This window comes from Enoplosus armatus, chromosome 14, assembly GCF_043641665.1.
Source record: "Enoplosus armatus isolate fEnoArm2 chromosome 14, fEnoArm2.hap1, whole genome shotgun sequence".
In the NCBI taxonomy this organism is placed as follows: domain Eukaryota; kingdom Metazoa; phylum Chordata; class Actinopteri; order Centrarchiformes; family Enoplosidae; genus Enoplosus; species Enoplosus armatus.
Genome location: NC_092193.1, coordinates 20,225,542 through 20,252,542, shown reverse-complemented (window position 1 = coordinate 20,252,542; position 27,001 = coordinate 20,225,542). Strand labels below are relative to the sequence as shown.

The following is a 27,001-nucleotide window of genomic DNA, read 5'->3' as shown; positions in this document are numbered from 1 at the left end:
CCAGCCTCCGGTCCTCACACAAGATGATGTCAGCCTTCGGAGCTGCACCTCCAGATTGCAGAGGATTTGATGTTATTTACAGGATTCATCTCCGTGCCTTGTTGCCATGGGGAATGTAGCTTCCCATAAAAATAAAGTAACAGGTTTTCAGCGAGTGCCAGCAGCATTTAGAGCTGGTCCTGGCAAGCCCTGTGTGGCCTCTCTTGGCTTTTGGAAAAAATGACTCTTGGCTTTGTGGTATTTGATATCAAAAGCATTCTTCAGCCTTCTCCTCACCAGTCAGCTACAGTTGCGCTGCCGTCTATTGAGCCGGCCCCGAATCAGTCACCTGGCAACACGCTAAAGCTAGTGCCCGGTTTCACCTCGGAGATTCAATACACCGAGTCAGACTACCAAAGGTTCTCCTAACTAGCATGCATAGCAACCCCATTTCTAAAACGCCACAGCGGGTTGCTTTTATTTTTATTGGTTGATCCACTTAGTCCTCAGGCCACAGTAAAAACTTACCTGAGGGAGAGGAGCGGGGCAAGCTAAAGGGCACTTTGACTGGAATTAGTTTAGTTTAGGTTTAGGCTGAACAGAAAGGTGCAGGGAAGGAGGAGGAAAAGAAAAGAAACAAGCAGGAACTGAACAATTGAGGAGGGTCTGATCATAGTCTGCAGGGTTTTCCCACCATGACACACACACACACACACACACACACACACACACACACACAGTGGCCCCAGGCCCCTCAGTAACCACTGGCTTCCAACTGAAATGGTCTTTGTGAGTTAAAAGGTGTGCCTGGCCCGGCTATAGACCCCTGCAACAAAAGCAGTGGTTAAATAGCATGGCAACCCCCCCTAGGGATGTAGGACTGGGTCAGTAAGTGTATGTAGTGTGTGTGTGTGTGTGTGTGTGTGTGTGTGTGTGTGTGTGTGTGTGAATAGTAAAATACTGTTAGTTTAGTGTGTATGGGAACAGTATTGAGAGTGTATTCAATCCACAGAGGGGTGTGAGCGCATGTTGTGTGTGTCCTGTGTGTGAGCTGATATCTGGATTGCGTTGCAGCCACAGGGGAAGCAGCAGCTAATAGTCATGAATGTGAGCAGGCATCTGTTACCGTGGGGCCTCTGCTGTTTTCTGTCCCATGACCCCAAAACGCCCGGGAACACCTGCCCACCGTGCCCAGAACAGCCACGGCACGTGATAATGGATCTTGTCCATGAGTGAATATTGGACTTAAAATCATAGGCTGGCCAGAAACTTGACTCCAAATGAACGCTAATGTTGCTCGGCATGTGCTGGAGGTGTAAAAAGGCAAATGTTTGCTATGCTAACTTTATCTGGTAATACAACAAGACACTCAATGTTGGGTTTTTCTTTTATTTGTAGTTTTTTCGCTATAAACTATTGCTATTTAGTTATTCCTGAGCGTTGACTCCACCTTTTTTGCAAAGAAGGTGCTAACACTTACTTGCTATATAAATCACAGCGTCAATGGCAGCTGCTCAGATCCTGATGACCCTGATGAAATTATGCTCAACAATGGAGTAAGAGATGAATTAATAAATACACATTAAAAGGTTGCCACATTTGTAAGCCAGAAAAGAAAAGACTACTCAAATGCTGCCGTAGTCATTCAGAAGATTCAAAAAGCGTAACAGCTGGACTCAAATTCAATTTAATAACTTCTTTCACCAAAAAGGCATCAGCTGCCGAGCAGACAGGTCAGGTCAGAGAAACACAATCAGCGCGGCCCTGGGAGACGATCCAACTGCGAAAAGGCTGCAATCAGCTGCTGGACGCAGGCAGCATCTGTGCCTCCAGTTAGCTCCGTCATCACGTCCAGTTTGATGGAAAATTCTCTCCAAAGCGCTCTTAAATATATCCATGGAGGAGCTTTGCAGATTAAAAACAACTCACTACCTTACCTGAACTTCCTCCTGCATATACTCTTACCCTCAAACCCAAATCATGAGAAGCAAAAAAAAAAAAAAAAAAGTGGCCAAAATGTCCGCAGCTGAGATGATACCACAGGGAAGGACGGACGGAGAGAGAGAGAGAGGGACAACACAGGACAAAGAGGCCAAGTCAAGGGTAAGTAGCAGCTCTGGCGCTCAACACGTCAGGGAGAGGAGACAGAGACTCCAATCAGAGAGAATTATTCTGACAAACCCTCTTCAATCACACAGCCCCCCCCCTCCCCCCTCCACCGCTGCATCTCTTTGCTTTTCTCTCATCCCCCTTCTTCTCCATCCGACCACTCTCTGACTGAAGAGATGAAAGATGATTAAAGGTAATAGCCGTGAACACGCCTGTTTCTTCATTGCACGCCACTTTTTTCATTGCAAAAGTGGAGAAGACGGAGGGGAGGACGAACAGGCCCGCCCTGTGGGTATCGTCCGTTTATTGTTGACGAGGACGAATGCATAATGCTGCTTTAAACACTAAACTGTAACACTAGCAGGCGCACATAACAGCGGAAACTATTTCTAACTTCCTTTATCTTTTTAGTCAAGCAACAAAACAAGTGACATTGAGATCAAAGTAATAATAATAAAGGCTTTGTCGATTTTTAGCACCCATTTCTTTTTATTGGCTCCGTGTCGCCTTTAGCATTGATTGCTAAAAATGTTAGCTTGTTCCTCCTGCAACAGCAAAGAACAGCGGCACCATTCTTATATTACAGCAACGCAAGTGCTGCAAAACACGCATTTACTCATGAGAACAACGTAGTTATCTTCAACAGCAGCTCAGAAAAAAAACAGGAGTGAAAAAAGTTGTGGAGCACATCCACATCCAAATTCAACTGACCAATCAGATGAAAGGACAGTTCGGCTGTCCACCAATCAGCAGTGTCTGCTGGGAACCTGCAGATGCCTCCAGAGAAGAGGAGGAGGAAAAAACTTGAAAATATGAAAGTGCTTTTTGGTGTTGGAAGCAGATGAGATAAGATACCATTTAATTGCTTCTTTCATGAGCGTAGCTTTAATCCCATTGTTACAGCAGTGGTGTTTCATCCCACTGATAACTCACAACACTTTGAACACTGATTTACACACACACACACACACACAGTATATACACACACACAAAGATTTCCTTTCTGCTGTCACGGCAGAAAAAGTGCTTAGCGTGCCACATGCTCCCTTTTTTTAGGCAAAAATTAACTAGGTGAAAATTAGACTTTAAAATCATAAAAGAAGGGAATGTACAGATCACGCTTGGTGTGTGTGTGTGGGTTGAGTGTGTTCGAGAGGAGCAGGGAGTTAAAGATGGGGGAAGGCACATTTCGGATAGGATGCTGGATCTTTTTCTGCATTCAACACCATCTCGGTCAAGGTCAAGACAGGAAGTACAACCAAAAACAAACAAATCCAAAAAAAAAAAAAAGAAAAACAAGTGCAAAGAAGAAACACAACTTCAACTTGACGCCGTGAAACATGCACACATTCACTGCCAGCAAACACCATTTGAAGAAGGATTACGCTTAACAATTGATTTCTGCAACACAATGGTCATTTCGGAGACGTTTCCAAGCATTTCTGAACACACACACTGCCCCCCCCCCCTCTAGGTTTACAGGACAAAGCAAGACCCCTACAGACAAAACTCCACCAATGGACCCCGACACCCACACACCCACACACTACAGTGGTCCTGTGGTGTAAGGCAGTAGAGAAGGCACCTAATCCTGTTAGAGCATGACAACTACTAGAAACCCTGTATTCACTGATATATGCCCACGCCTGGATACAGAGACACACACACACACACACACACACACACACACACACACGGAAGCACGCAGCAAAGTAACAGGAAATAATTCACAGCCTTAAAGTGGACATTTAGTAACCTATTATGTGCTTCCACTGATGGACAGTTTACTGGCCTCCTCCTGAACTGACAGTTTAAGTGGTTTGGGTTCAAACGTCTCGAGGCCATCTTGCAAAGGTAATGTTTCAAACAGCTGCATTAGCGAGAGGGTTTTTACCCTGGATCCATTTGTTCATTATGTTATCTGTATCTTATTTACAGCTGTGCACAGCTGTGATTTGGTCTGTCTACCCGTGTGTGTGTGTGTGTGTGTGTGTGTGTGTGTGTGTGTGTGTGCGGTCTGCTCAGTGTGAAAGCAGCGGTCCAGGAACTGACTTTTGGCAAGGGCACTCTCTGCCAGAGGAAGCTCTGTGAGTGCCCTCAACAATGACGGTCAGCCACCCCCACTTTTTCTGTTCTTTGGAGTTTCAGCCATTTCTAACTTGTAATATTCCGGTGCTTTTTACTAAAGGCCTCAATTTTAGTAAAATTGAACAACTGAGTTCAGGGGAAACTTTCTTAAGCAGCCGCTCTGACCAGCGGCTGGGTCATATGACTGTTAGCAGAGCTGCATCTTTCTACCGTTAATATTATTCTCCACAACACAAGTCAAAACAGGTCAAATGCCAGGACTATGTTCCCGAGCTGTGGACTCTTTCCCTTCCCCTGTATTACACCATAACTAGAGGCTTTAGAGACAGCGAAGTCATTATTTAAAAGCAGTTTGCAAACAAGTCAAAGGCCGTGCTGTAATATAACACTGTTACGCGCTCTGGCTACAGTTGGATGAATTGCTTGTTAATGGACATGTTCAGTACACTTTGGTAACGTGACAAAGTAGGTATATTCTCAAAAGTGTCGCAAGAGAAATGAAGGAGACCTGGCTGCGTTTTGTTGACTTTCTTTGGCTTTGCAACTTTACTTCGGAAGTAAATGGAATGGATGCCGGTCTTATACCAGTCTCATATAACGGACAAAAAGACAAAAAAAAACATCCACTGCGTTGTGTCGCCTCCATCTTTGTTTGGGTGCGAGGAGGGAGGAGGGGGCTGGTTGGGGTGAGGTGGGTGTGTGAATAGACGGGCCAGAGAAGGGCATGGAGACACTTAAAGAGGGGGGGGGGGCAACATTTGTGCGTGTATGTGAGTGCAAAAGGGTGAGAGGTCTCGACCAGACTGATCCTCACGGCTGTTGACCACATTAATCATGTTGCATAGAGAGGTGCGGTGTGTGTGTGTGTGTGTGTGTGTGTGTGTGTGTGTGTGGGTGTGTGTGTTGCTGCACTTGACTACTCCTATCAATTCAATTTCATTCCTCCCTCTGCTCCCTTCTTTTCTCAGGGCATCCCCATCCCCCCACCATAGACCTCAGTAGTCTCTCTCCCTCTCTCTCTCCCTGTGTGTGATGGACTGCTGAGAGCCTAATGAGGTCCCTCCCTCCCTCCCCTTTGGCTTTTTTGTAACTGTGGAGTGTGTGTGTGTGTGTGTGTGAAGGGGGAAGGGAGAGCCAGAGGTGACAGGTTGGTTATGTACTTCTACATTTGCCTTTCAGCTCTCCACTTCCTCCCTCCTAACCCTCCTTCCTCGCTTCACACCTCCTCTCACCCCCCCCCCCCCCCCTTCCCTCCATTCCGCCTGCCTTCACACCCTCTTCTACCTCTCTTCTGTCTCCTTCCCCTCTCCCCCGCCTTCATCTCTTTTCTCACACCATCCCATCCCTTCCCCGGTCCTTTTTCATGCTCACCTCCTGTCCTCCTCCTCCCTCCTCTCTCTGCAGTCAGTCTCACCATTCATTTGTCGGTGAGGCTGCAGCCTAATGGGCCATAGCAGGCCTTCCACTAAAGAAACCCACACAGAGGGCTGTTATTAGCAGGCAGGGAGATAAAGAGGAGAGGGAGGGAGGCGGACAGGCAGAGAAAGGAGGAGGGAAACTGTGGAAAATACAGCCGAATAATGTGGAAAAAGGACAAGATAAAAAGAGTGGGGGGGGGAAAGGTAAACTGGGGTGATTCATATTAACGCAGGCATTTGCCACACTCAAGCCTGATATGATTACGTATCTGTCCTACCAGTAAAGCAGCCTGGCTTGTTGGTGCAGGAAGAGGCCGTCAATAGAGCAGCATGACCTCTTACAGTTCAGATAGGTGAGTCACAGTGAGGGAACGGCTGAAGGGATACAACATGTATAAAAACATCTTTCTCAGAATTGTAATAAAGGGGTCGATGCTCGTTTGACAATATTTCTGTTATGTTTTCATTGAAGCCCCAATCTGCTTTTTCTAACCACAAAATGTGAAGTATGTTCCCACATATACATATATATATATATGACTGAATTTCATTTACATAGTGTGGAAAAAGTCGGACGGGGCCGGACATTTGAGCGTTAAAACGGTCAGACGGGTTGTAAACAAGGTAGAAGTTAAGTACGCACTTTATTTGGAGGACACCTAAACATTAGCGTACACTAAAATGTCAGCAATAACCCCTCGTTTGACAGAAAAACCTACGTGCACGTAATTACGGCAAGTGTGGCGGGCCAGCGTTGAACCAGGATGTAGATTTTGTGGGTAATTATTTTAGCGTTCACCTTTGTTTTCTCTTCCAAATAAGTTTAGCTAACCTGGGGGTTTGTTAGAAGTCTGTACATTCGTCTGACTGCTTCTGTTTATTTCCCCGTCAGACTTCTTTGGAGCAACGTTTTTAGGGACTTGAACTTGCCAGAGGTGTAATTAAGCGACTGTCTGCTAACATGTTAGCCACAACAATGCTGCACGTGAGTTTACAGCTTCTCCGCTGCCCCTTTGATATTAGAAACCTGCATATTAATTAGCAGGTTGCAATATTCCGTTCCATGACTCTCCAAGAGAGCACAGAGATGCTGCTGATCCAATGTACAAGTCTTCATTGTGGTTGAATGGATATGAGTTAGTGCATTTGAATACTGTGCAGACCATATTTCAAAGGTTTATTGCAGCTGTAGGTAAACATAGCTACAGAGACAGACTGATAAAGTGGGACTGGCCACTTGCACAAAGGAAAATAGGAGTGGTTGAGACTTTTCTCGACCTTTAGGGGGTTAAAGAGTGGTGTGCTGGTCGCATTTCAGACTCAGAATAATTCAGCCACACAGGAGGCCCTGGCCCATTTGCTAATGCACACCGACAGTCTGAATCACCATAATAGGGGACTTGGTCTCTAAGTGATATAATTATTCGTAGTTTTAGCGCTAAGTGCTTCCTTTAAAACCTTCGGCACACATTTGGGGAGAGAAAGAGAGCGACGAAAAGCACAAGATGACCGGGGAGAGGCAAACCTTAGCAACCAGAAAAGATCAAATCGCTCGAAGGGGTCAGCGCTGATGAATCACATATTAACTGTTAAAATACCGCAGGCGGAAAATGTTTTCATCTGAAAGGAACAGGGCAGGGCTATACAGCGAAGGAGCACATCTGTACGCCATGACCATACTGAGCGCCACACATGCAAAAAGAAAAGAAAGAGAGACGCGCAGCATGGTTGTTGACTCCCATTTCCTGAGATCAAAGTCAACCAAATATATGGAAATAGTTTCTAATCCAGCTATAATGGATGTCTCACACACAATAGGCTCCTATGGGCCCTCGTCTGTCTTGTTGGCAGTAATAGCACTGTTGTTGTGAGGGGCTTTTGAGTGCTGCCGAGATTAGAAACGCACATAGGATGCAGGCACTCGCCGCAATACACAACTGTGTGCGTATTCAAAAGAAGAGCGAAAAGAAAAGGAGCGATGGCTATCAGCGCCTGGTATTTATGATCTACCACTGCCCAGCACAAGTGGAGATTGGCAACACAATAAAGCAGCAAATTCGCTGCATTCAAAAGGGGAAGATGGAAAGCATCAGCGTAGAGATCAAGAGACGCTCAGGACTGGCCAACACAAAGCGGGGCATTATGGGAGCAGTGCTGGAGTGCTGTGTTCAAAATGCTACAGATGTGGTCCTGGAAAAAGATAACCACGTGACTTCAAGGTTCCTTTCCACTTGTTTCCATACATAATATTGTCTTCTGTATTTGTGCTGTGTGCGTCTGTAATGTGTACAAGGCCCCAGTGTTCATAGTGCAGTGTCCCCAAAACTGGTTTCGCTGGTATTTGCTCTGCCACACAGATCAAACCCAGAAACCCGCAGCAGGATAATTATGTGCAGTGTAAAAGGTCAAATCTAATCTAATTGGCTCGGAGAATCCCTGATCTCTTTCGATGTTATGGTTTAGTCTCTGAATCTGCTCTTTGACTGCTGTTTTAGCGCACGAAGAAAGAAAAGACGGGAAGCTTGCAAGGCAGAAAGAAAAAATGATCATACATACTCTTAAGGGAATAGTTGTTTTTTTTTGGGGAAGGATGCTCATTTGCTTTCTTGCTGAAAGTTAGACACGTTACATCTTGTAGGCGGACTTTGTACAGAGCTAATGTTTCCAGTCTTTATGCTAGGCTAAGCTAATCCCCTGCTGGCCTCATATTTAGCATACAGACATGAAAGGAGAATTGTAGTTTTTTTTTAGAATTGACTTATTTGAATACTTTTCGTAACATTAAGATCTGTCCTTCCGATGTGACTGATTGGACGGTTTGAAATGTTTTTGCTGGCTGGCCCCATTTGCTGCTGTTCCCTGCTGTCTGTAATTTCTGCCTGAAAAGCGGCAAACTTGTCCCACAGGTCGCACCACCTTATGTCAAAAAACAAAACTGAACTGTCCCTTTAAGCTTTCAGGGCTTCTGTGACATTGCCTGCAGCTAATGAAAAAAAGAGAATAGAAGACACACACACACACACACACACACCTTGAGCGAGAGTTCTGCTTGAATGAGTTCTATCCAACCATCAAGTAATCAATGGCAGCACAGATGAACAGAGTAACGCTGCCTTTTCCCCTCACCAAGTTTTAAAAAAAAAAAAAAGAGGAAGGAAAATAGGTTTGGGGTCAATAAAATGAAGACAGGTTTTAAGTTTTAATCTGGGGTGAAATTACTGTCGAGGCCTGAACTTCTTCAAGTTCAACACAACTTTGCGATTAGTGAAGGGTCCAAAAAGAAAAAAAAAATCCACACGAAGAATCACATCCTCTACAAATAGGTCTACCCCCAAGAGATTTGCCTTTCTGGGGTTTTTTTTTTTTTTTTTTTTTTTTTTTTTAAAAACAAAGCTACCTGTCACTGCCTTCCTCAACCCACTTAAATGTGTCATGTTCCGTGCCACAGGCATTGCTTTTATTTTTATGGAAATGCCTCACTTAATCTCATGTGAGATGAGTTACAAGATTATTTTACATGAAAAAGCAGTGTAGTGAATATAGTATTTCCCCCTATCACAGACTTCTGGTGCGTATGACAACCTGATCATGAGACAGTGTTTGATTTTGGTCTGCTTGGCATTTTAAATACCCCCTTTCCCCTCCATGTCTGTCCATTTTCTCCCCAGCATTTGTTAGGCAATTACAACCAAACGAGGACTTAATAGTCCAGTCTGCAAGCCTCAGCCTTCTCTTTCAAGTCCGGCTTCTCTCTCTCTCTGAGACGTGGACGGGGGCCAAATGTGTACAACAACCATGGTAAACACACACTTGTACACACACACACAGAAAGACAATAAAAAGACAGGTGTGGAACACTGCAATAACGGAATACAGCAGACTCTCAGCTTCAAAAGCTAAAAGGACAAGGCCACCATTGATCTTGGCTGATAATCGCACACCCACCACCCAAGGTAAAAGCACTAAAGGTGGGAGGAAAACACACGGCTCAACACACAGGATAGGGAGGTACAAAAACAGGACAGGAGAGGTGTTTGCTCTGTGTTTTTATCTCATCGCATGTGCACATACACACACGATGTGCTGTTGATACAACCGTAAGAAAGGAGCTGTTGTTGAGGGACGGACCCGAGCAAACAGCACCAACAGCAAAGAATGCCATTTCTGCTTGCTGTTGCAAACAAGTCCGGAGTGGAAATGGCATACCTGGAAATGGCAGCAAAAAATGTGGCTGAAACACCTGAGGCCAGGTTTAAAAAGAAAGCACACGGGGGCGGGGGGGGGGGGGGGGGGGGGGCTTGTGAGGGTAATGCTTCCAATTGACAGCATCTTTGACTTTAAAGTAATAATCCAGGTTGTTTTTTTCCATCAATCTAATGTGTTATTGTGTTGGTTTCAATAATACAGTGCTAATAATATCTATACCCACTTAATGAAAGCTTTTTCATTTGCTCCTCTACAAATGGTTAAAATGGAGCCTGCCGTCATAGAGAAGGACAAGGCGCAATAATCCATCAACTGGGGATAAAATCGCACATCTTTCTTCCAAGGCCTTCGTGGTGCTGCACTCGGCTGCTACACACACAAAAAAGTGTGAAGAATAAAAAAGAAAAAAAAAGAAAAAAACACAGCTTGAGAGAGGTTCAGAACCTGTAATCTTCTCTCACCTCCACATGCACACCTGGCCAATCGCTGCGCGAAGAGGGTGTGGATGTCAGATTGCAGGTTTCGGAGAGTCACAAAAATTGCCTCCGATTCCGACGTCAGAGCAGTGCGGACGGAGAGGGTTTCAGACGCAGTTCCACGATCCAACGAGCACTTCACTTGACGCCAGGTGAGGCTATTAGGCTCGCTGCACGTGTTCACACTGTTGCGAACGTACCCGCAAACCTCTGCGTTTACGCAACTGCAGCTGGCACGTGCCTTTTGAAATCTGGAACATAGCGGCCTGCGGCTGGCGCTGACTGCACACCACTCTTTGACTGGCTTGTTGGTCCGTGGAAGCCGATCACTTCCTCCTGCCACCTCCTTCAAAACGCATAGTCGACCAGGATTTGCATGTTGTTTAAGACAAGAAGAACAGGGACGCAAGGACAAGAAAACCACAAGTGCTGTACAACGGCGATATCGACGTTTGGGCGAAGAGCTTCAAGAGCAGCCTTCCGTTGTGTTGTGACGCACTATATATTCACAGCGCCCACTACAGTCTTGGTTAGCAACGGCAACGAGTATATAGCCATTCATGGTTGCTGACTGTAAACACACCGCAGCAATAGAGGAGCTGCCTTTAAAATTAATTTTAAAAGGAAAAGCTTTTTAGGAAAAAGTAACGATGAATCAAGGTCACGTTTAGACTGTGCTTTCTTGCTTTTTGCCACCGTCTTAAGTGCACCTGCTCGGAAATAAGTGTATTCCCGACCTCTGACAACCTGCTTCAAAGTTCCTCTCATTTTCTGCCGTTACTTGGCGGTTCAGATGTGCTGACTGACGACTGGACACTCAAAACATATCAGAGCGTGGCGTTAATCAACAAAAACTGGACCCACTGTCTAACTGACAAGTGTGGAGCACTTGGCAACAAGACTGAGACAAAAGGGAAAATCTGTGGACGAGCACTTCCTCTTCCATCATGCTTTGTGTGTCTCAGATGTGACATACAGATGGTCGCCTCGCTGTCTGGTTGAGGAAGCCCTCAAACAACAACCCCTGATTAATGATTTTATATAATCAGCCCTTATGCGCTCTCAAACATGCATGCGTACAGGTGCCTCTCCCTTTGATGAATACAACAGAGCATCTTCCTAATGGCCTCATCTTTCACGAGCCTCTCCGTGAGCTAATAAGAGTGCGGGGACGATTTGTTTTACCGATTTTCCCTTTTCGAGTGTGGCGGGCATGGAATTAATTACACTGATTAAATATTGTCTGTCTGTGTTGTGCGCTGGGGATAGGGTTGAAGACAGACTATGTGAGTGTATGTGTGTGAATGCCTGTGTGTGTGCTAAGTGGCTAAAGTTGTGGCTCAGAATGGGTTCTGCCGTGAATATACACAGATAAATAGATATACAAGAACAAATGCACTTAAGGAGGAAAAAAAAGAAAAAAAAGAAAAGATGTGCTTTTGCAAATTAATGTTCAAGCATCCAGCTACAATTACCACTGCAGTGAAGGTTAAAGCACTTGCAAGTTAAAAATGCACCATTTCCTTATATTAAAGTGATGATGAGCATTTAAATAATGAGAGCTTTTTCATGAAGCACTTATCTGAACAAAGTTACACGGGGCTTTACGACAAAAACAACATTACATTACACTGATATGCCTGAACAGGATAATAGATCAAGCAAAACATACAAAACAAAAACATACAAAAGGAAGATTAAGAAATTAGTAAATAAGATGACAAGCGAGACGAGAGCAAAAAATAGCATTTTGGGGCCATTTGGGGCAGCGTGACAAGCTGCAAGTCACTTAATCAAGCCGATGGCCAACGTGTTAGCAAACAGTACACATCCGGCAGACACGGAGGTGTTTGGCATTCATTTGGAATCGTGGCTACATGACAAATCTGGGGAAGGGGAAAGGGAAATGAAAATATCTGGCTCTAAATACTCAACTACGTTCAGCAGAGGTTGCTAACTTTGTCTGTCTGCTGCCTGGTGCTGAGCAGGTAGCGGTTCATCAGGCTTTAACCAGCGACACGCCTAGTCATTTGATCCAATGTTAATGTAAAAATAGTGCAGCTTTAAATTCTAATATAATGTACATGAATAACACAGGGATGCAGCTAACACGAATTAGTCAATAACACTAATATGCCAACTATTATACCAATTTATCAATTTGTTGTTTAGTTGACGAAAATAGCAAAGGGCCCCGTTGTTGACTTCAACTGGTGGTTTTATCCAACCAACAGTCAAATAAAGTAGAGACGCATTTACTTTTTGTCATTTTATTTGATAAATGGACTCAAAAGGTTTAATCGATTATCAAAATTGTTGCCGTTTCATTTTAAGCCATTTCAAAAGATCATCCAGTGTTACAGCAGCTTTGAAATAAAATCTAAACGAGAGCAACAGCCAATTTGAATAAAAATGCCTGACACATAACTGCAACACCACAATGCTTCCAAATCTATAAAAAGCATTAATGAAAAGTGTGGAACAGTACCAATATTTTCCCGCCCATATACACATATGCACCATCAGCTAAGCCAGACGGGGGTCTGACCTCTGTGAAGTTACTCATGGTTACCCAGAAGAACATGAGCCAACATCCCGACAGGGTGGAAGTGGTGCAGAGGCGCACGCCCAGGAGTGTTGTTGTCAGCTGTTTGACCCTCTTTCTCACTCTTTCCAGCTTCCCCAGTCCCCCCTGTCAAAACTACTAACACTTCCTCAAACCAGCAGCAGCCTCACGCATCAACAGTGGCGGAGATGGAGGGGTAGGTTAAAAAAAAAAAAAAAAAAACCTTCTCGCCTTGGGCCGCCAAACAGCCCTTTACTAAGCGCGAGCCTACAGACAGAATATGATTAAAGTGCGAGTCATCTTTTACTGATGTAAGCTACAGAAACAGAGAGGGAGAGTGTGTGAGGAACATAAAAGGGCATCAGAGATAGAAAGCAGATGTGGAGCTACATTTAGGTGGGGTTCACTGAGCGAAAAGCAGGTGCAGAAATAAGAAAAGAAACCAGACAGGGAAATAAGAAAGGTAAAGACAGGACAGGGCTAGAGATGTGGGTCGAAATTGAGCTGTGTCAGTGGACTCGGTCCTGGGAGTCGAGTCACAAAGAAAGATGAGCTCATCGCCTCCTTCTGCCTTTTATCGCAACGCTCTTGAGCAACCGAAGAGCGAATTTACACCAGAGGCTCGCAAGCTTTTCCACAACAAGGAACCCTGCGGCCATTCTGCCAGGAAATTACATCTAAGAAAATATACTGGCAAGACCAACCCCCCCCCCCCCCCCCACACACACCCCCCCACACACACACACACAGAGATCCAGCAAACTGAAAATCATACATGAACTGACACTGAGTAAATATAGTGATAATAACAAATAGCAACCACACTGAAAACATTTGTATGTGATGGGAAATAAAAAGCAATCTGATGCAAATGTCTTCAATATGCGGCAGGTAGTATAGAGTAGATGCAGCGTTTTATAAATTTTACAAATTATAATTTATATATCAAGCGCGTTGCGTAGCATTCGCCGTTTTCAGCCTCTTAAATTTGAAGATTTGCTGCTGCTCCTCTGTGCCATTGCAAACTGAATTCTGGGGGGGTTACATATCGAATCAAATGATTTGGTCGGGCTCTTCCGACTGCATGCTTGTTTACATTGTCATTCTCGAGGGTAATCATTTACATCAATTATTGAATACATTACGTCGTTGCTGGACATTGCTCGAAATTGCTGGATGACACTGACCAGACTTTGGATTGCCAGCTTTTGGTACTTTGGCATTTTATCGGTACACATATCTGTCTGTGCCAGCAAAGTGCTGATGTTCGATACCTAATTAAATTACCAGTTTCAGGAGCTTTTAGACAGTTCAGGACCTGAAAAGTGGGGAGTTAAGAAGCCCCACAGTGTTCTCGGCCCACCTACTGACTGTCCCATACAGTTTAATCCCGTTCAACTTCGCTGCCTCGCTTTGTCAGAGTCACCAGCGCTTCAAAAGGGACCCATTACAGCTTTATGTAACGTTGCAGAGACAGCGGCGTGCACACACATATACACACACAGATCCCTCCCATGCCCCCCTCCCCTTTCTGTGAACAAGGGGTTTTTCTACAGCTGGGTAACAAAGCATGACCCAATAATCCCAAAGCTTGACTCAAAGCTTAAGAAACCCCCCTTCCCTCCCTCCTCTTAGATCCCTTCCTCCCGCTCTCTGAGGACTTTATAAGGCTCTGGCAAGGGGGCTTCTGGCCACACATGTGTGTGTGTGTGTATGTGGAGTTTATGAGACGGGGGGGGGGGGGGGGGGGGTTACAAACACAAGCACGCTTAGCTTTGATTATTCTAATTATGACTTGGAGCGAGGAGTAGATTATTATGAACACATGGGCCGATGAGTTGCTGATGAGCTCACGTCTCTTCAATCCGTCAGTATTACCGTTAAAAGAGGCCGACAGACAAAGGCCTTCACTGGTAATGTACGGAGTGGGGGGGGGGGGGGGGGGGGGGGGGGCATCTAAGGGACATACCAGTCAACTCATTTTGTTAATCACTGGCGCATACACAGATGTCTTCAATGGTAAACATTATCCATTTATACTGAAATGACTCTCTTCTCCAAAACCATTTCATTATTGCTCAGCTTGCTGGAGGCGCTGTTACACATGCAAACTTTTAGGGCAATAAAGATCAGCCGCCAGAGGCAAACAAGACGTGAGACACCATGTCCAGTGTGTATTCTCATTTTTTCCCCTGTTAATAAGGCACGATATTACACTTCAAAAGCCACGGAAATGAGATTTTGTGTCGTTCAAACTTTCAAACAGTTGTCCTCCGCTTCTCACACACTCACAACCCTGGTCTTAAACTTTGCATGACCCAGACAGTGAATTTGAATCAAGTGCCGCGCAGCAGAAAAGCAGATCACAGATTTCCCAACTTCCCTACAGCACCAGATCCCATTAGTAATTACCTGAAAAAACACGAGCAATTGCGGATCTGGCTCTGGGCACACACCGATTTCTGGGAAGCCGTGACAAAAACAAGTCTAAAGACGAGCCCGAGTTTATAGGAACATGAGCTCCTGCTGAGCTTGTGATAGCTGTGAGGAACAACAAAAAAAATATTACATCTCATGATAGCCTCACTAGTGAGCTCATCACTTCAGTATTTCTGGGGGAGGTTTTTTAGATTGATTTTTCATTTAATCGAATGTGAGAGGAATTACTATAAGAGTGCCTGATTTGTCCTGAATTGGTGGAAAAGAGGCTGCACGGCAACGCAGCATCACCCTCCTCAACTTGAGACGGATGCAGACAGTCGATGACTCTTCACTACAAGCAAACTACATTTCTTAATTTAGTTAGGTGTAAATACAGCAAAAAAAAGTGCTTGGTTTTTCTGTAGAAATGCAGCTTGCAGCCCTATCTAAACCATTACTGTGCACATCATGCGGTTCAAAAGTTTAACACCAGTTTTCCCAGACTGCAGTTACCCGAGATGCCATCTTTCAAACCATGCGCCATCAACATGCATGTGTCGGCACGCAGCCTTGTCTCATTCTCGATCGCTCCCCGGCAACTTCCTATTCCAAAGTACATGAGGCACGTCCACCTCGCTCTCTTAAAAAACAAGCACTGCCACTATTTTAAGTGGCGATTATATTATGCCATGTCAGGTGAAAGCAATCTTAAGACTTTACAGGTGTGTAACACGATCCTTAATGAGTGCATTGTGCGTGAGCGTGCTCGGTTGCCCGGCCTATCTAAATCCACAAAACAATTGTTCTCCGGTTAAGTCAGTCAGTGAACCTTCCACTGTAACTGGTTCCCATGGCCCGCAAAGTGAAGAACGGGCCGAATCTTATCTTGATGTCACGCGGCTATTTAGGCCGTCTTGAGTTCTGTTGACAGAAAGACAAAAACCATGTGCCTGCCTGCCTGCCATGGCTGACCTTGGGGGGGGGGGGATTGGAAATGATTTGCCGGTGAGGCAGGTAAGACTGGAAGTGTTTGCTCACGGGTGTGTGCTTTGTTTTGACTGTTTAAAGTTCAACTGAAATGTATATTTAATGGGCAACAGCCTCTTCAACCACAAATTATAGATTTGGCAAACTGTATAATCGTTTTAAATTGAGCCAGAATGAACAGATGAATCCCCTGCTTCCACGAACATGGCTTCACCTATGTGGGGGCGCCAGGTTGATGTGTGTTTGGGTTTGACAGGAGGTGTTAAAAGTAGGCTCAAGCACACTTCACCCAACTTACAGTCTACAAACAACCCTTGCATATGGCACAAATGTAAGGCCTTGGGGCAATCAACAAAACTAAAGCTAGGACAAATCGGCCCACAATAACTTGACCGGTTGCATGAAAATGTTCTAAATACATCGACTCTCTCAGACAGGCACAAACTTGCCAAAACTTTTCAAGCCAGGCGACAACAAATCTCACTGAGGGCCAATCTCACTTTCATATTCATAAGTCTCAAATTTCATTTAATTACGGGGTGGATCGATGAGCATTTAGAAGATGCAATTAGATACAGCAGTCACACAGGGAAACGCAGCAGCCACAGTTTGCAGCCCCCCACCCCCCTAGATACCTTGGAGCAACATGAAACCCCCAGACAAGCTCCAGTGGCTCTCACACCATATGGCCTAAGAAAAATGCTCCCGGTAACCATAAAAGGCTTTTTTTTGTGTGTGTGTGTGTGTGACTATCCATCGGTTTCATCTCATCAATTTCCCTGAAGTCTGAGCTCATTTTGTGGCTGTGTAGAGCCGGAGGTATGGAGCTAATGAGAGCGTGAGTGGAGATGGAGCTTTGCGGAATGGCCCTTTGTTTGGAAACAGCCTCTCTGCAGCGCTGGAAATGCGAGGCGCTTATCGATCATTTCAACTGGAAAGCCTTTTGTGTTGCAAGCGACTGAGAGGCTGCTGGGCAAACGCACTAATAAACGGCAGGGTAACGCTATGAAACAGCTACTTAAGAGCTGACTTTCATGATAAAAAATAAAAAAAAAATAAGAAAAACAACACAAACACCCCCAGCGTGTATATTTCCACGTTGGTGGCGACTGCGCTCTTTGTCCGGTCCGACCAGCAGCAGCAGCAGCAGCCAATAAGCAGAAAACTGTGGGGGGATTTTTTTTTCCGGATTAACGTTGGATTAATCATAATAAGAGACCCAATAACCGCCTTTGTTCCTCGTCTAAGCCACCCTCAACCGATGGCGGGTTGAGGGGAAAAAAACCGACTTTTTGCAACGGGGAATTCGCACAAACAAAAATAAAAGCCCCGACGCTATAACGCTGGCTCCTTTTGTATCCGCGTCTGTCAGCCCACCTCCTCCGCGCCTCCCCTGCCCCTGCCGGGGTTACGGCTCTAGTCAGCCCCGGCCGTCGACGAAGAGCCCCGGAAAGGAAGAAAAGTGCCGAAACACGGCTTCTCTTGTTTGAAACCCCCCCTCCCCTCACACTCAGCGAGGCAAGGCTTCAACGCGAAGGCAAACTGGGCACAGACGCAGCAGGCAGAGCTACAGAGTAATGAAGAGCCACAATAGCAAGCCCTTTAATTTTTTAACAGCAGCTGGTCGGCTAAGCTAGCGAGCAACCTTATCTGCGCTTCCCCTTTCACACAGAGGCCGATAAAAGCTCGAAATGTGACCACAAATGTTTCCCCGTAAGCCTACTAAAGTAAAAACACACGCAGAGTCGTGTGTGGTTGTACATGCGGCGGAAAGAGACGCTTTGCATACTTTCCACGATAGCAGCGAAAACTTCCATCAATCATCCCCTGTAAAGATCCAGCGGCAGAGACTTGGAGACGGTCCACAATGTTTGTGCCAAAAAGCTTCGCCTCGGTTAGAGTGAAATATCCCACTTACCGACTTGTAAAACGTTTTCCACACAGCCGGTCTCAAGCAGCCTGATACCCCGGCGGAAAGGCAGTCCGTCTCCCGTTCCCACAGCTCCGGCTGCCCCCACGGTAGCCGTCGTACCGGCGGTAGATCCTCCGCCGCCGCCGGCGGTCGTAGCTCCGGACCCAGCACCCCCAGCCCCACCGGTAGCCGCCGACGGACCCTCCTCGCCGGCGACTCGGCACTGAAACGAAGAGTACATGCATATCTCCTTTTCGTTGCGGGGAAAAGACCAGTAGACGATGCGGCGCTGAACGGGCTCCGGGATCCGCTCGAAGCGCTCCTCTACTCTCTCGAAGGCCCACTTTTCCGCTACTGCCTTCGCGGCGCAGTCCAGAAGGGACTCCGGGGAACGATACCGGGAGCTGGGTAACCCGCTGCCGTGGCCGGGCCCCGGGCCGGGACCTCGGGGAGCAGGGCGCAAGCAGGGTCGCTTGCTGGCCGGTGGTAAGGAGAGGAGAGGATGGGGCTGTTCTCTGCGTCCTTCCGCCATGGCGAGCCGATCAACACTGAGAAGACGGACGGTGTGCGGACACCGAGCTGCAGCAGGAAGCAGAGTACACACACTCACAAACACACACACACACACACACACACACACACACTGCCATCCAGCGTCAAACCAGACAGGATCTCAGACAAGACTTCCGATCACAACTTTCAAAATAAAATTCGCTATTTGCAAGTGGGCTTCACAATTTAACACAACAAACAAAAACAACTATCGATTTTGCTACTTGCATCAGGGACCTGTCAGAATGCAACTGACGTTACACAAAAGACATCCGGGTCTCATATCATGGCCCAAGTTCTCATTTCCATCAAAGACAATCTGAAGTAGCTCTCTGGAGAGACAATAATTGTGCATGTGTGCACTTACTTTACTGTATTTTATTTTATTGTATTACTTTATTATTGAGGTTAACTTAATACACCATAGTCGTTAAAGGGCGTAAAGAAGGTTTAAACATCTTTATTATACAATGCAACATAACGTCCCTAAGACTGATGTATTACAAGTGTTGGTTTTTGTGTTACTTCAAATATCAACTTTGCTATACTCATGTATGTTCTCAATATCTTATTTCAGTATCACTCTGACCAATCCATAAACCTGTCACTTTTATTGCACATCTAAATATCTCATCTGTGAGTAATTTTCCAAATCCTTTACGTAGCCCGTTCGGTCTATCACCCTGTTTGCATCACCCCACCTCACCTCATTTACAATGTAATTGACCCATGGAGCAAGTGACAGTAGTATTACAAGATAAAGCGAGGTTAAGACCACTTTCTCCAAAAATATAACTGTAGGTGATGATGCTGGACATTCATCCAAACCACCAATGCCTGAATGAATAGAACAGAAATGTCTCTTTACTTCTGCTGCATAGCTGCGGACAAGCAAGTGTTCTGGATGCTAAAGAATTACAAGATCGTGTTTCGGAAATGAGATGCAGCATGAAAGGTCAACAATGAGGTCGGACTCGGGTGCGTCTAGATCCTTCTCAGCTTCTATGGCTACTTTGGTCCTTCAGGCCGCTACCAGTTGTTCGTCTAAGGCCCGTAGGCTCTCCACTGCTGCAGCTATTTCATCACCCGTTAGTGTGGACCTACTCTGGCTCATCTCCTTCATCTTCCTGTCTCCACAGATGCAGAAACTACGTCCACGTCCTTTTCACAGTCTTTTTGGGCTATTAAGAATATTGCATTAATGTCTGTTTTGACGACAGCCTTTGTTTCGGTGGGGAAACGTGAAGAAATATTTTCCAACATTCAATAAGACACAATGTCTAAAATGTGCATCAACCTTTTTTGTGCAATTACGTTCGTTGAATTAGTCTTCTGGTAATAGTGAGTATTTTATTTTTAAAGCCAGATCTCTTAATTTCCTGTCTCTTATGCTATATGTCTGTGTGACTTGATGCAGCTGAGCAGGCAGAGAGACAGAGAGACAGAGAGAGAGAGAGAGAGAGAGAGAGATGGGGAGGGGGTCAGATTGATGGGAGCTGGAGGATGTTACACATCACTAACCAACACAAAAACAAAACACTCTAGTCTCCGATCAGCATGGCATGCCAGCTACAGCTCCCAGATCTGCTCTCTTATATTCAAACATGCTCTATTATTTATATGAATGGGTGTAAGCCATTGATGCAAAAGGAAGCATCTGACACAATGTGCACAACTAGGTCACAGTAAAAAAAAAAACAACTTACCATACATAAACCAAACCAGTTAACCTAATAATAGAGAAATAATCAATAGCAGTATTAAGTCAAATGACATTTGTACAATACACATACATACAATGCTACTATTGCAGTTTTCCTGTATTTTTAAAAAGAAAATGTCATTAAAGATAATTAACTTCCAAACGAATAAAAGCACTTTGAACTGACATGGCGGTAAAAATCCTTGACACATGCGCATTTTACATTGAAGCAGATAACGATCCCGACTTCTCCTCATGAATACCAAAGTCTGCTGCTCTGCAAATTGAATTCACACCATTATGTGTCCTATACATATCAATTACCTCAGGTCAGCCAATACACATTCATCTGAATGGGTGCAGCACGCAGTTTCTGTTTCTGTTTCCCACAGCGGGACACAGAGAGTTTGGAGCCGAGCAGCAACTTAATACTAAGTCTAAGGCTGAGGCTACAATGGAGCCTACTGCTTATTTATCTCAGGCTACTACACCTGATGGTTAAAGCCATTCAAAGTAATGGAGCAACATTGTGGGGCTAAATCCACACAGAAGAGTACGTATGGAAAGGAATACAACGTCACTGTGAAGGGCACACAGTTAATTGTAAGGTTATTGCTCTTTCATATGGCAAAGGGGCGCGTATACCTATATATAGTAGTGTAGTACAGTATTCACGATCAACAATTTCCTAACCAATCACAGTTCTTGCGGTCTCCACGTGGTATCTCAGTAGCCCCAACATGTAGTCACATTTCAGTAGTCAAATTCAAATAAGCTTTATTGGCGTGAAAGTTACAGTTAGATTATGGCAATATAACACAAGATAACAAATACACTTTAAACAGTACAATCCGTTAGAGCATATATATAAACACAAAATAATGGAAGTATTGGAAGAAAGGATCAGCCACACAGGAGGCTGAAGATGTGTTTCAGCTGCTTAGCGTAGCTCACGTCATGCTGGCCTCTGTGACAAGTGTATGATTCACTCTTTTGAGGCTACAAACACTTTGCCTGCCTTTGAGTGTGGCTATTTAGAACTGGTATAAAACACTTCAACCTTAAATGTGGTCAAATAACCTATTTCGTTTCCCTTAAGGCCATTGGAGTGGGCCTATGAGCTACTCATGGTGAATTATTACACAACTAAAACACAGTGTGGAGGACCGTCCCTGAGTCCTGTCAACATTATTAATCCATTTTTTAGGTGATAATAACTCACACTTAAAGAATAGGTTCTCAATTTTTCAAGTGTGTCTTAAAACAATAGTTAGATGCCCATATGGACATTGAAACTGATTTTCCTTGCTGTAATCCTTCCTCCTGTTCATACTGGCCATTAAGAGACCCCTTCCTAATGCGCTATGTAATGTGAGTGATGGGAGACAAAAGCCCGAAATATATTCCAAAGTTTATCTGGAGTTAATATGAGCAGACCAATCATATTACCTTAAAGGCTGGGTGGGGTGGGAGTGAAAAAGGTTGCTTTGGTAATTATGAAAAAAGAGAGACCCGAGGCACTCTTAAAATTTATGCCATTAACTTCCAATTATGACCAACCAATTAAAATAAAACCACCGTAATAGATTTTTGGAGAGTGCTGGCTCCCATTCGACCCTAACAAACACATGTCATTTTTGCTCTTCACTGACCCTGCATGGGCAGTTCTACTTTCTCATTTTCATAATAATTGCACGGGCAAAGATGATGTTTCATCAGCCTGGGATAAAGCCAATCTACACATAATGGCTAATAAAATGTCTGATGAATGGACGCCTTGGTTGAAATTAAGCAGACTATCTCCTCTGAAGTGAACTCTTTGGAGACGCGGGAGAGACATCAGTCGCTGAGCACAGAGACAATATCCAGATCTGTGTCTCTCTGTGTATCCCCTTCCCTCTTCTAAAAGCTGCTTTTTGGCGTGCAATTATATTGAACAATAGGCCAAAGCCAATGGAGGATGCAACCCGTTACCATGGAAATGATTATGATGGATTTGTGGATAGACAGAGCAGGTAATTGGAAAAAGATTGATGGGTGACAGGGTGAAAGAGAGCGACAGAAAGGGATGGAAAGAGAGAGGGATAAATTACCAAAGCAGCAGTGGGAGGAGAGGCGGCCCTATTACACCATCTTTCTGGGATTTACAATTATATAATGATGCATCCTCTCTCTCTCATCAAGTCAATAGGCAATCTTTCTTTCTTTCTGGCTCTTGCAGTCACTCCCTCTTCTCTCTTTCTTCCCCCTGCATTAGTCCTTCTTTTCTTTTCCCCATCCTGTTTTCTCTCCGTCTCCCCTTCTTCACTCTTTCCCTCCCCTTCCTCCAATGAGAAAAGTGGAGAGGCTGGTTTATGATTGGAAGGTCACCACAGACCAGATTACTAAATTCTAGGTGAGGAGGAGGAGGAAAATGTGATTCTCGTCTTCAACCGGCGATCTCAGCCTGCCCTTGAGCAAGGCAATGAACTCCCAGGTGCTGCAGTGAGTCAGCTCGTTGGCCAAAAGACTGTACTCCGTGTTTTGCTCAGCTCATAGAGGAAACGAGGAGAAATAATTGAAGGCAAAAAGACATGGCAATGCCTCCGTAAATATATTTTTTTAGATGCACTCGTATGTACACTAAACCAATATTCCAGCATGTAAAGTTATCAAGGTGATATAGTGTTAATCTCGTCAACAGAGACTAAAACTAAATAAAAAGCAACCGCTGAAAGGGGGAACTATAACAAAATGTATTTCATATGTATGTAATGTACATTTTTCGTTAAAGAATAAAAGCAATAATGGAGAAATACGGACGAATGGACAAATGAACTATTTACTGTTTTATAAAAAAGTCTGATTCAGCGATCTGCGTGCATCTGCAGAATCACACACACTTTTAGCTCCTGATTAGTGACACAGTTTCCTCTGCTGTCCAAAATATCTCTTGTTCAGAAGTTGATTTAGCTGCTTGACCTGTTGCACTGCCGTTAATAAGAAGCATCTACATTAAGTTTAGTCTTTGTCAGTAATATTATCTGATGTTACCGGTTTTGGGAAGAAACAGATTTATGGAGTAAATGGATCTACATTCCACTGAGAATTAGACAAGAAGCAGCAACAAAACAGCTGGGGCAAACCCCGAAAACATGCCGGTCATAACGTTACATTCACTCGGCTATCTTTCGTGTTGCTATCGGGAGGAAAGTTCCAAGATTAATGTCCACAGTTAGCCATCTAAATGCTCCTCTAGATGTTCGCTAAAGAAACATCACTATGTTATGCGACGCTTTAGCTCCTCCTCTCATGTAAGCCCCACACAGTGAACAGTGCTTTACTTTTAACAGGCGAGTGAGTCAGCTTCTGAATGATTCACTGCTCTGCAGGTAGCTGTGGTAATGCTAGGTGAGCAGGAACTACAAAGACTGAGCGTTCCTGTTCAAACAGCCAGTTTGGAAGTGATGACCCTTCATCCAGCTGAGGAGAGTAAAGCCGGGCTCAAACTACAGGATTTTGGAATCGGGTTGCGTCACGCACAGGAGGAGAAACTTCACAGATGTTCTTCTCTCTAATCTCAGACATGCACACACTTAAAATAATGGCACATCACACACTTCAGGATATTATTAAGATTATCGTGCCAGAGGCAGCTATGCACCGCCTCATGTGATCTCACATGATCTCATGGAGAAGCAAAATGGAGACTGATGTTGGTTGAGGAGACACTTTCAACATGGCTTGTCTATTCTTCAGCGGGAACTGGAGGTGAGATTTGGAAGTTTGATATCTGTGAACAGTAGTATGTTAGCTAACGTTAGCCTCAAGGGCTAGAAGGTGTACCGTTGCTTGGCAACACCATCAGCTGCCCCAGGACTTGTCTAGACTTGTCTCTCTCATTGGCTCTTGTGGTCCTGCTCAGAAAGCACTGACATAATCATCCAGATTTGAACTCCTTAATATCAAACATGTCTGAAGTGATCGGGGGCGACCCAGATGAGCCTGCAAGGGTTACGGAGGTTTAAGACTGGATCTGTAAACCTCTCACATTACCAGATAATCTGGGCCAAACACTGAGCAAGGTCCCAGACCAGATTTCTCCTCCGATTGTCAGGAGGGGCGAATCGGTCCAAAACTCCTGCAGTCTGAGCCCGGCTTAAGTCTGTTGTATTACTGCAGAGCAGAGTGACGTGGACACTGAGAACAAACACTCCTCAATACATGCGCAGTTGTTGTTGCACAACGTGTTTGTTTCTCTACCCATCAACCCAGATTCAGTTATTAAAGTGATTGCATGTTACCAGATCCAGATCCGTGGCTCCAAAGCGTAGTTGAGAGACCTCTGGTTTTAGGCTATTTTAATTTACTCTAGCCTGCCTCGTTGTCTGGGCCGACTCTGTCGCTGTAGTAACGCTGCATGAACAGGGACTTTTTATTTCTCTTCTGTGGCAGTGAACACAACACACGGCCTTTCAGTAACTATTATGCTGCAACCTGAGCTTATCTACACACTTTATGGCTGACTAAATCGTTATCGTGGGCATAATACTGTGATCGTATCGTGTATGTCTGCAATTCCCACCCCTAATATCCAAGCTTCATTCACACACATTCCCACCCACATTCCATGCTCACACACAGTCAGCAATCCAACCACCTACACACACGCAGACATCTTCTCATATATATCATATTCTCAAATATGTTTTGTTTTCATACAGCAGGCGTCTGTTGCTCTGAGGTCAACGCTGTGTAGCTTACTAGGGAGTCCGGTGGTAAACACACACACACACACACACACACTCACACACTCACACACTCACACACTCCTCCGGGGACAAGAGTCATGTCCTGAAGACTGAGAGAAAAATAGAAATAGATCTCTGTGTAGTTGGCGAGAGTAGGGAGGAAAACACAGCTTCACCACAGTGTGAAGACGTTCTAATAGACAAACACTGTTTGTTTGCCGTCCTTGACACACAACCACATGCACCCAGCACACCTTTTGTCTCCCAGAATCTTGTTAACCAAGGTGCTGACAGCTATGGAGCATGCTTTCCTCACCATAAACACTCCACTTGAGCGGTTCGTCACTGGCGGACAATAGAGCAAAAATATCCACCACTCTCTCTCTCTCTCTCTCTCTCTCTGCATTGATGGCTATAATCATTTCAATTTATTTTTCATTGCAGTTTTGTCCAACTGAGCTCCACTATTTCATTGTACGCTGACATAAAGGCTGCAAATTAAGAGGCAGGAAGGAGAAAAGATCTGCATCTGCACACATGCAAGGTCTGACCTGATTTGACCTGATCAGTTCGAAGAATGGTAGACCTGCATCAAAACCAGAGACTGTGAACGATCCTATCATTATCCTCCTCTTGTATGGGGCACATTCGGGAAAACACTGCATATTAGGGTTCAAATGAATAGGATCCTTGATTCACCCAGTCACAAATCCAAATACAGTGGTTTCATAATAATGCGTTGAACCATAAGGACCTCGTGTCAAAGCTAGTTTGAACTCATACTGCTGTCAAACAAACGACGATGTAAGGGCGATGCTATATCTCTACGATACAACACTTGAATGAACTTCAACAAACAATTAATACAATTTGCAGATTTAAAAGGCCATGTCACCATTTCACTTTTTATTCAGTGTGTCCTGTCCCAAACAATATAAGCGTACACACACTAAAAAACAGGGCATGAAAGAGGCGAACGCCACTTCCCACCCAAAAGTTGTGATCCATAAAAACAAACTTGGCGGGAGAATGTGAGCGCCTGTACGTAAACTCTGTCAATCATTTTGGCAAGGTGTGAGGCAATCAGTCTGATTGCTGTAAACAAATACTGCACTGGCACTGCTGGAGGACTACGCGAATGGAAGGACCAGGGGGGAACGAGCGTTCAGGGGCCACAAAGATTTCCTGGCTCCGTGATTTTGACTGGTTAATCAGCCGATTTAGATTCCCTAGAGCCATGCTCTTGGATCTATGTGCTGAAGTGGGTCCAGCATTGGACCAACTAGACAGAACCTCGCCATCCCAGTACAAATACAGGTACTAACCAAGGTTTGCTGCAACAGGACGTTACCAACAGGAATTAGCCAACAGGTTTGTTTTTGAAATGTCCACGTCATGTGACTCTAACATGGTCCTGACGAATATAGTGGCACGATGGCCTGGCTCAACCCATGACTCTTACCCTGACGCATAGCAGCGCAGGGAACAGACTACGGGCAGGCGCTGTGCGTGATGGCTGGCTTCTTGGGAAGTTACTAAACAAGGTATTGTAGAATTTCTAACCATTGATGATGTGTAATTACTCTTCCATTATAACAATGGACAGTGGCTACCCCCTCAGGCGCTGGCTCCTCACCCCGTTTCCAAACCCGCAGACCACAGAGGAAATGCACGGTAATCTTTTTAATGTAGTTTCACACATGTCACACATCACGGATCATATTTGTTGAAGTACATCTGATATTACATTGATTGCACTGATGGTGTCCCTTTGTGTCTGTAGGACGCGGGACGCGCTGGTGTTTGGTACAGCTGGACACTCTGCAGCTACAGCCCCCTCGATGGGACTCTCCTT

General features: G+C 44.9%; 1 protein-coding gene across 2 annotated transcripts in view; it reads right to left on the bottom strand.

The window, feature by feature from the left end:
• The window catches only part of zswim5 (zinc finger, SWIM-type containing 5), a 58,233-nt gene extending 39,539 nt beyond the window's left edge, over positions 1-18,694 (bottom strand). For both annotated transcript variants that reach the window (XM_070918973.1, XM_070918974.1), the window contains exon 1: positions 18,169-18,694. In XM_070918973.1, the coding sequence (XP_070775074.1) occupies positions 18,169-18,694 (526 nt within the window). The remainder of the gene's footprint in view (positions 1-18,168) is intronic.
• Between the last annotated feature and the right edge of the window lie 8,307 nt (positions 18,695-27,001).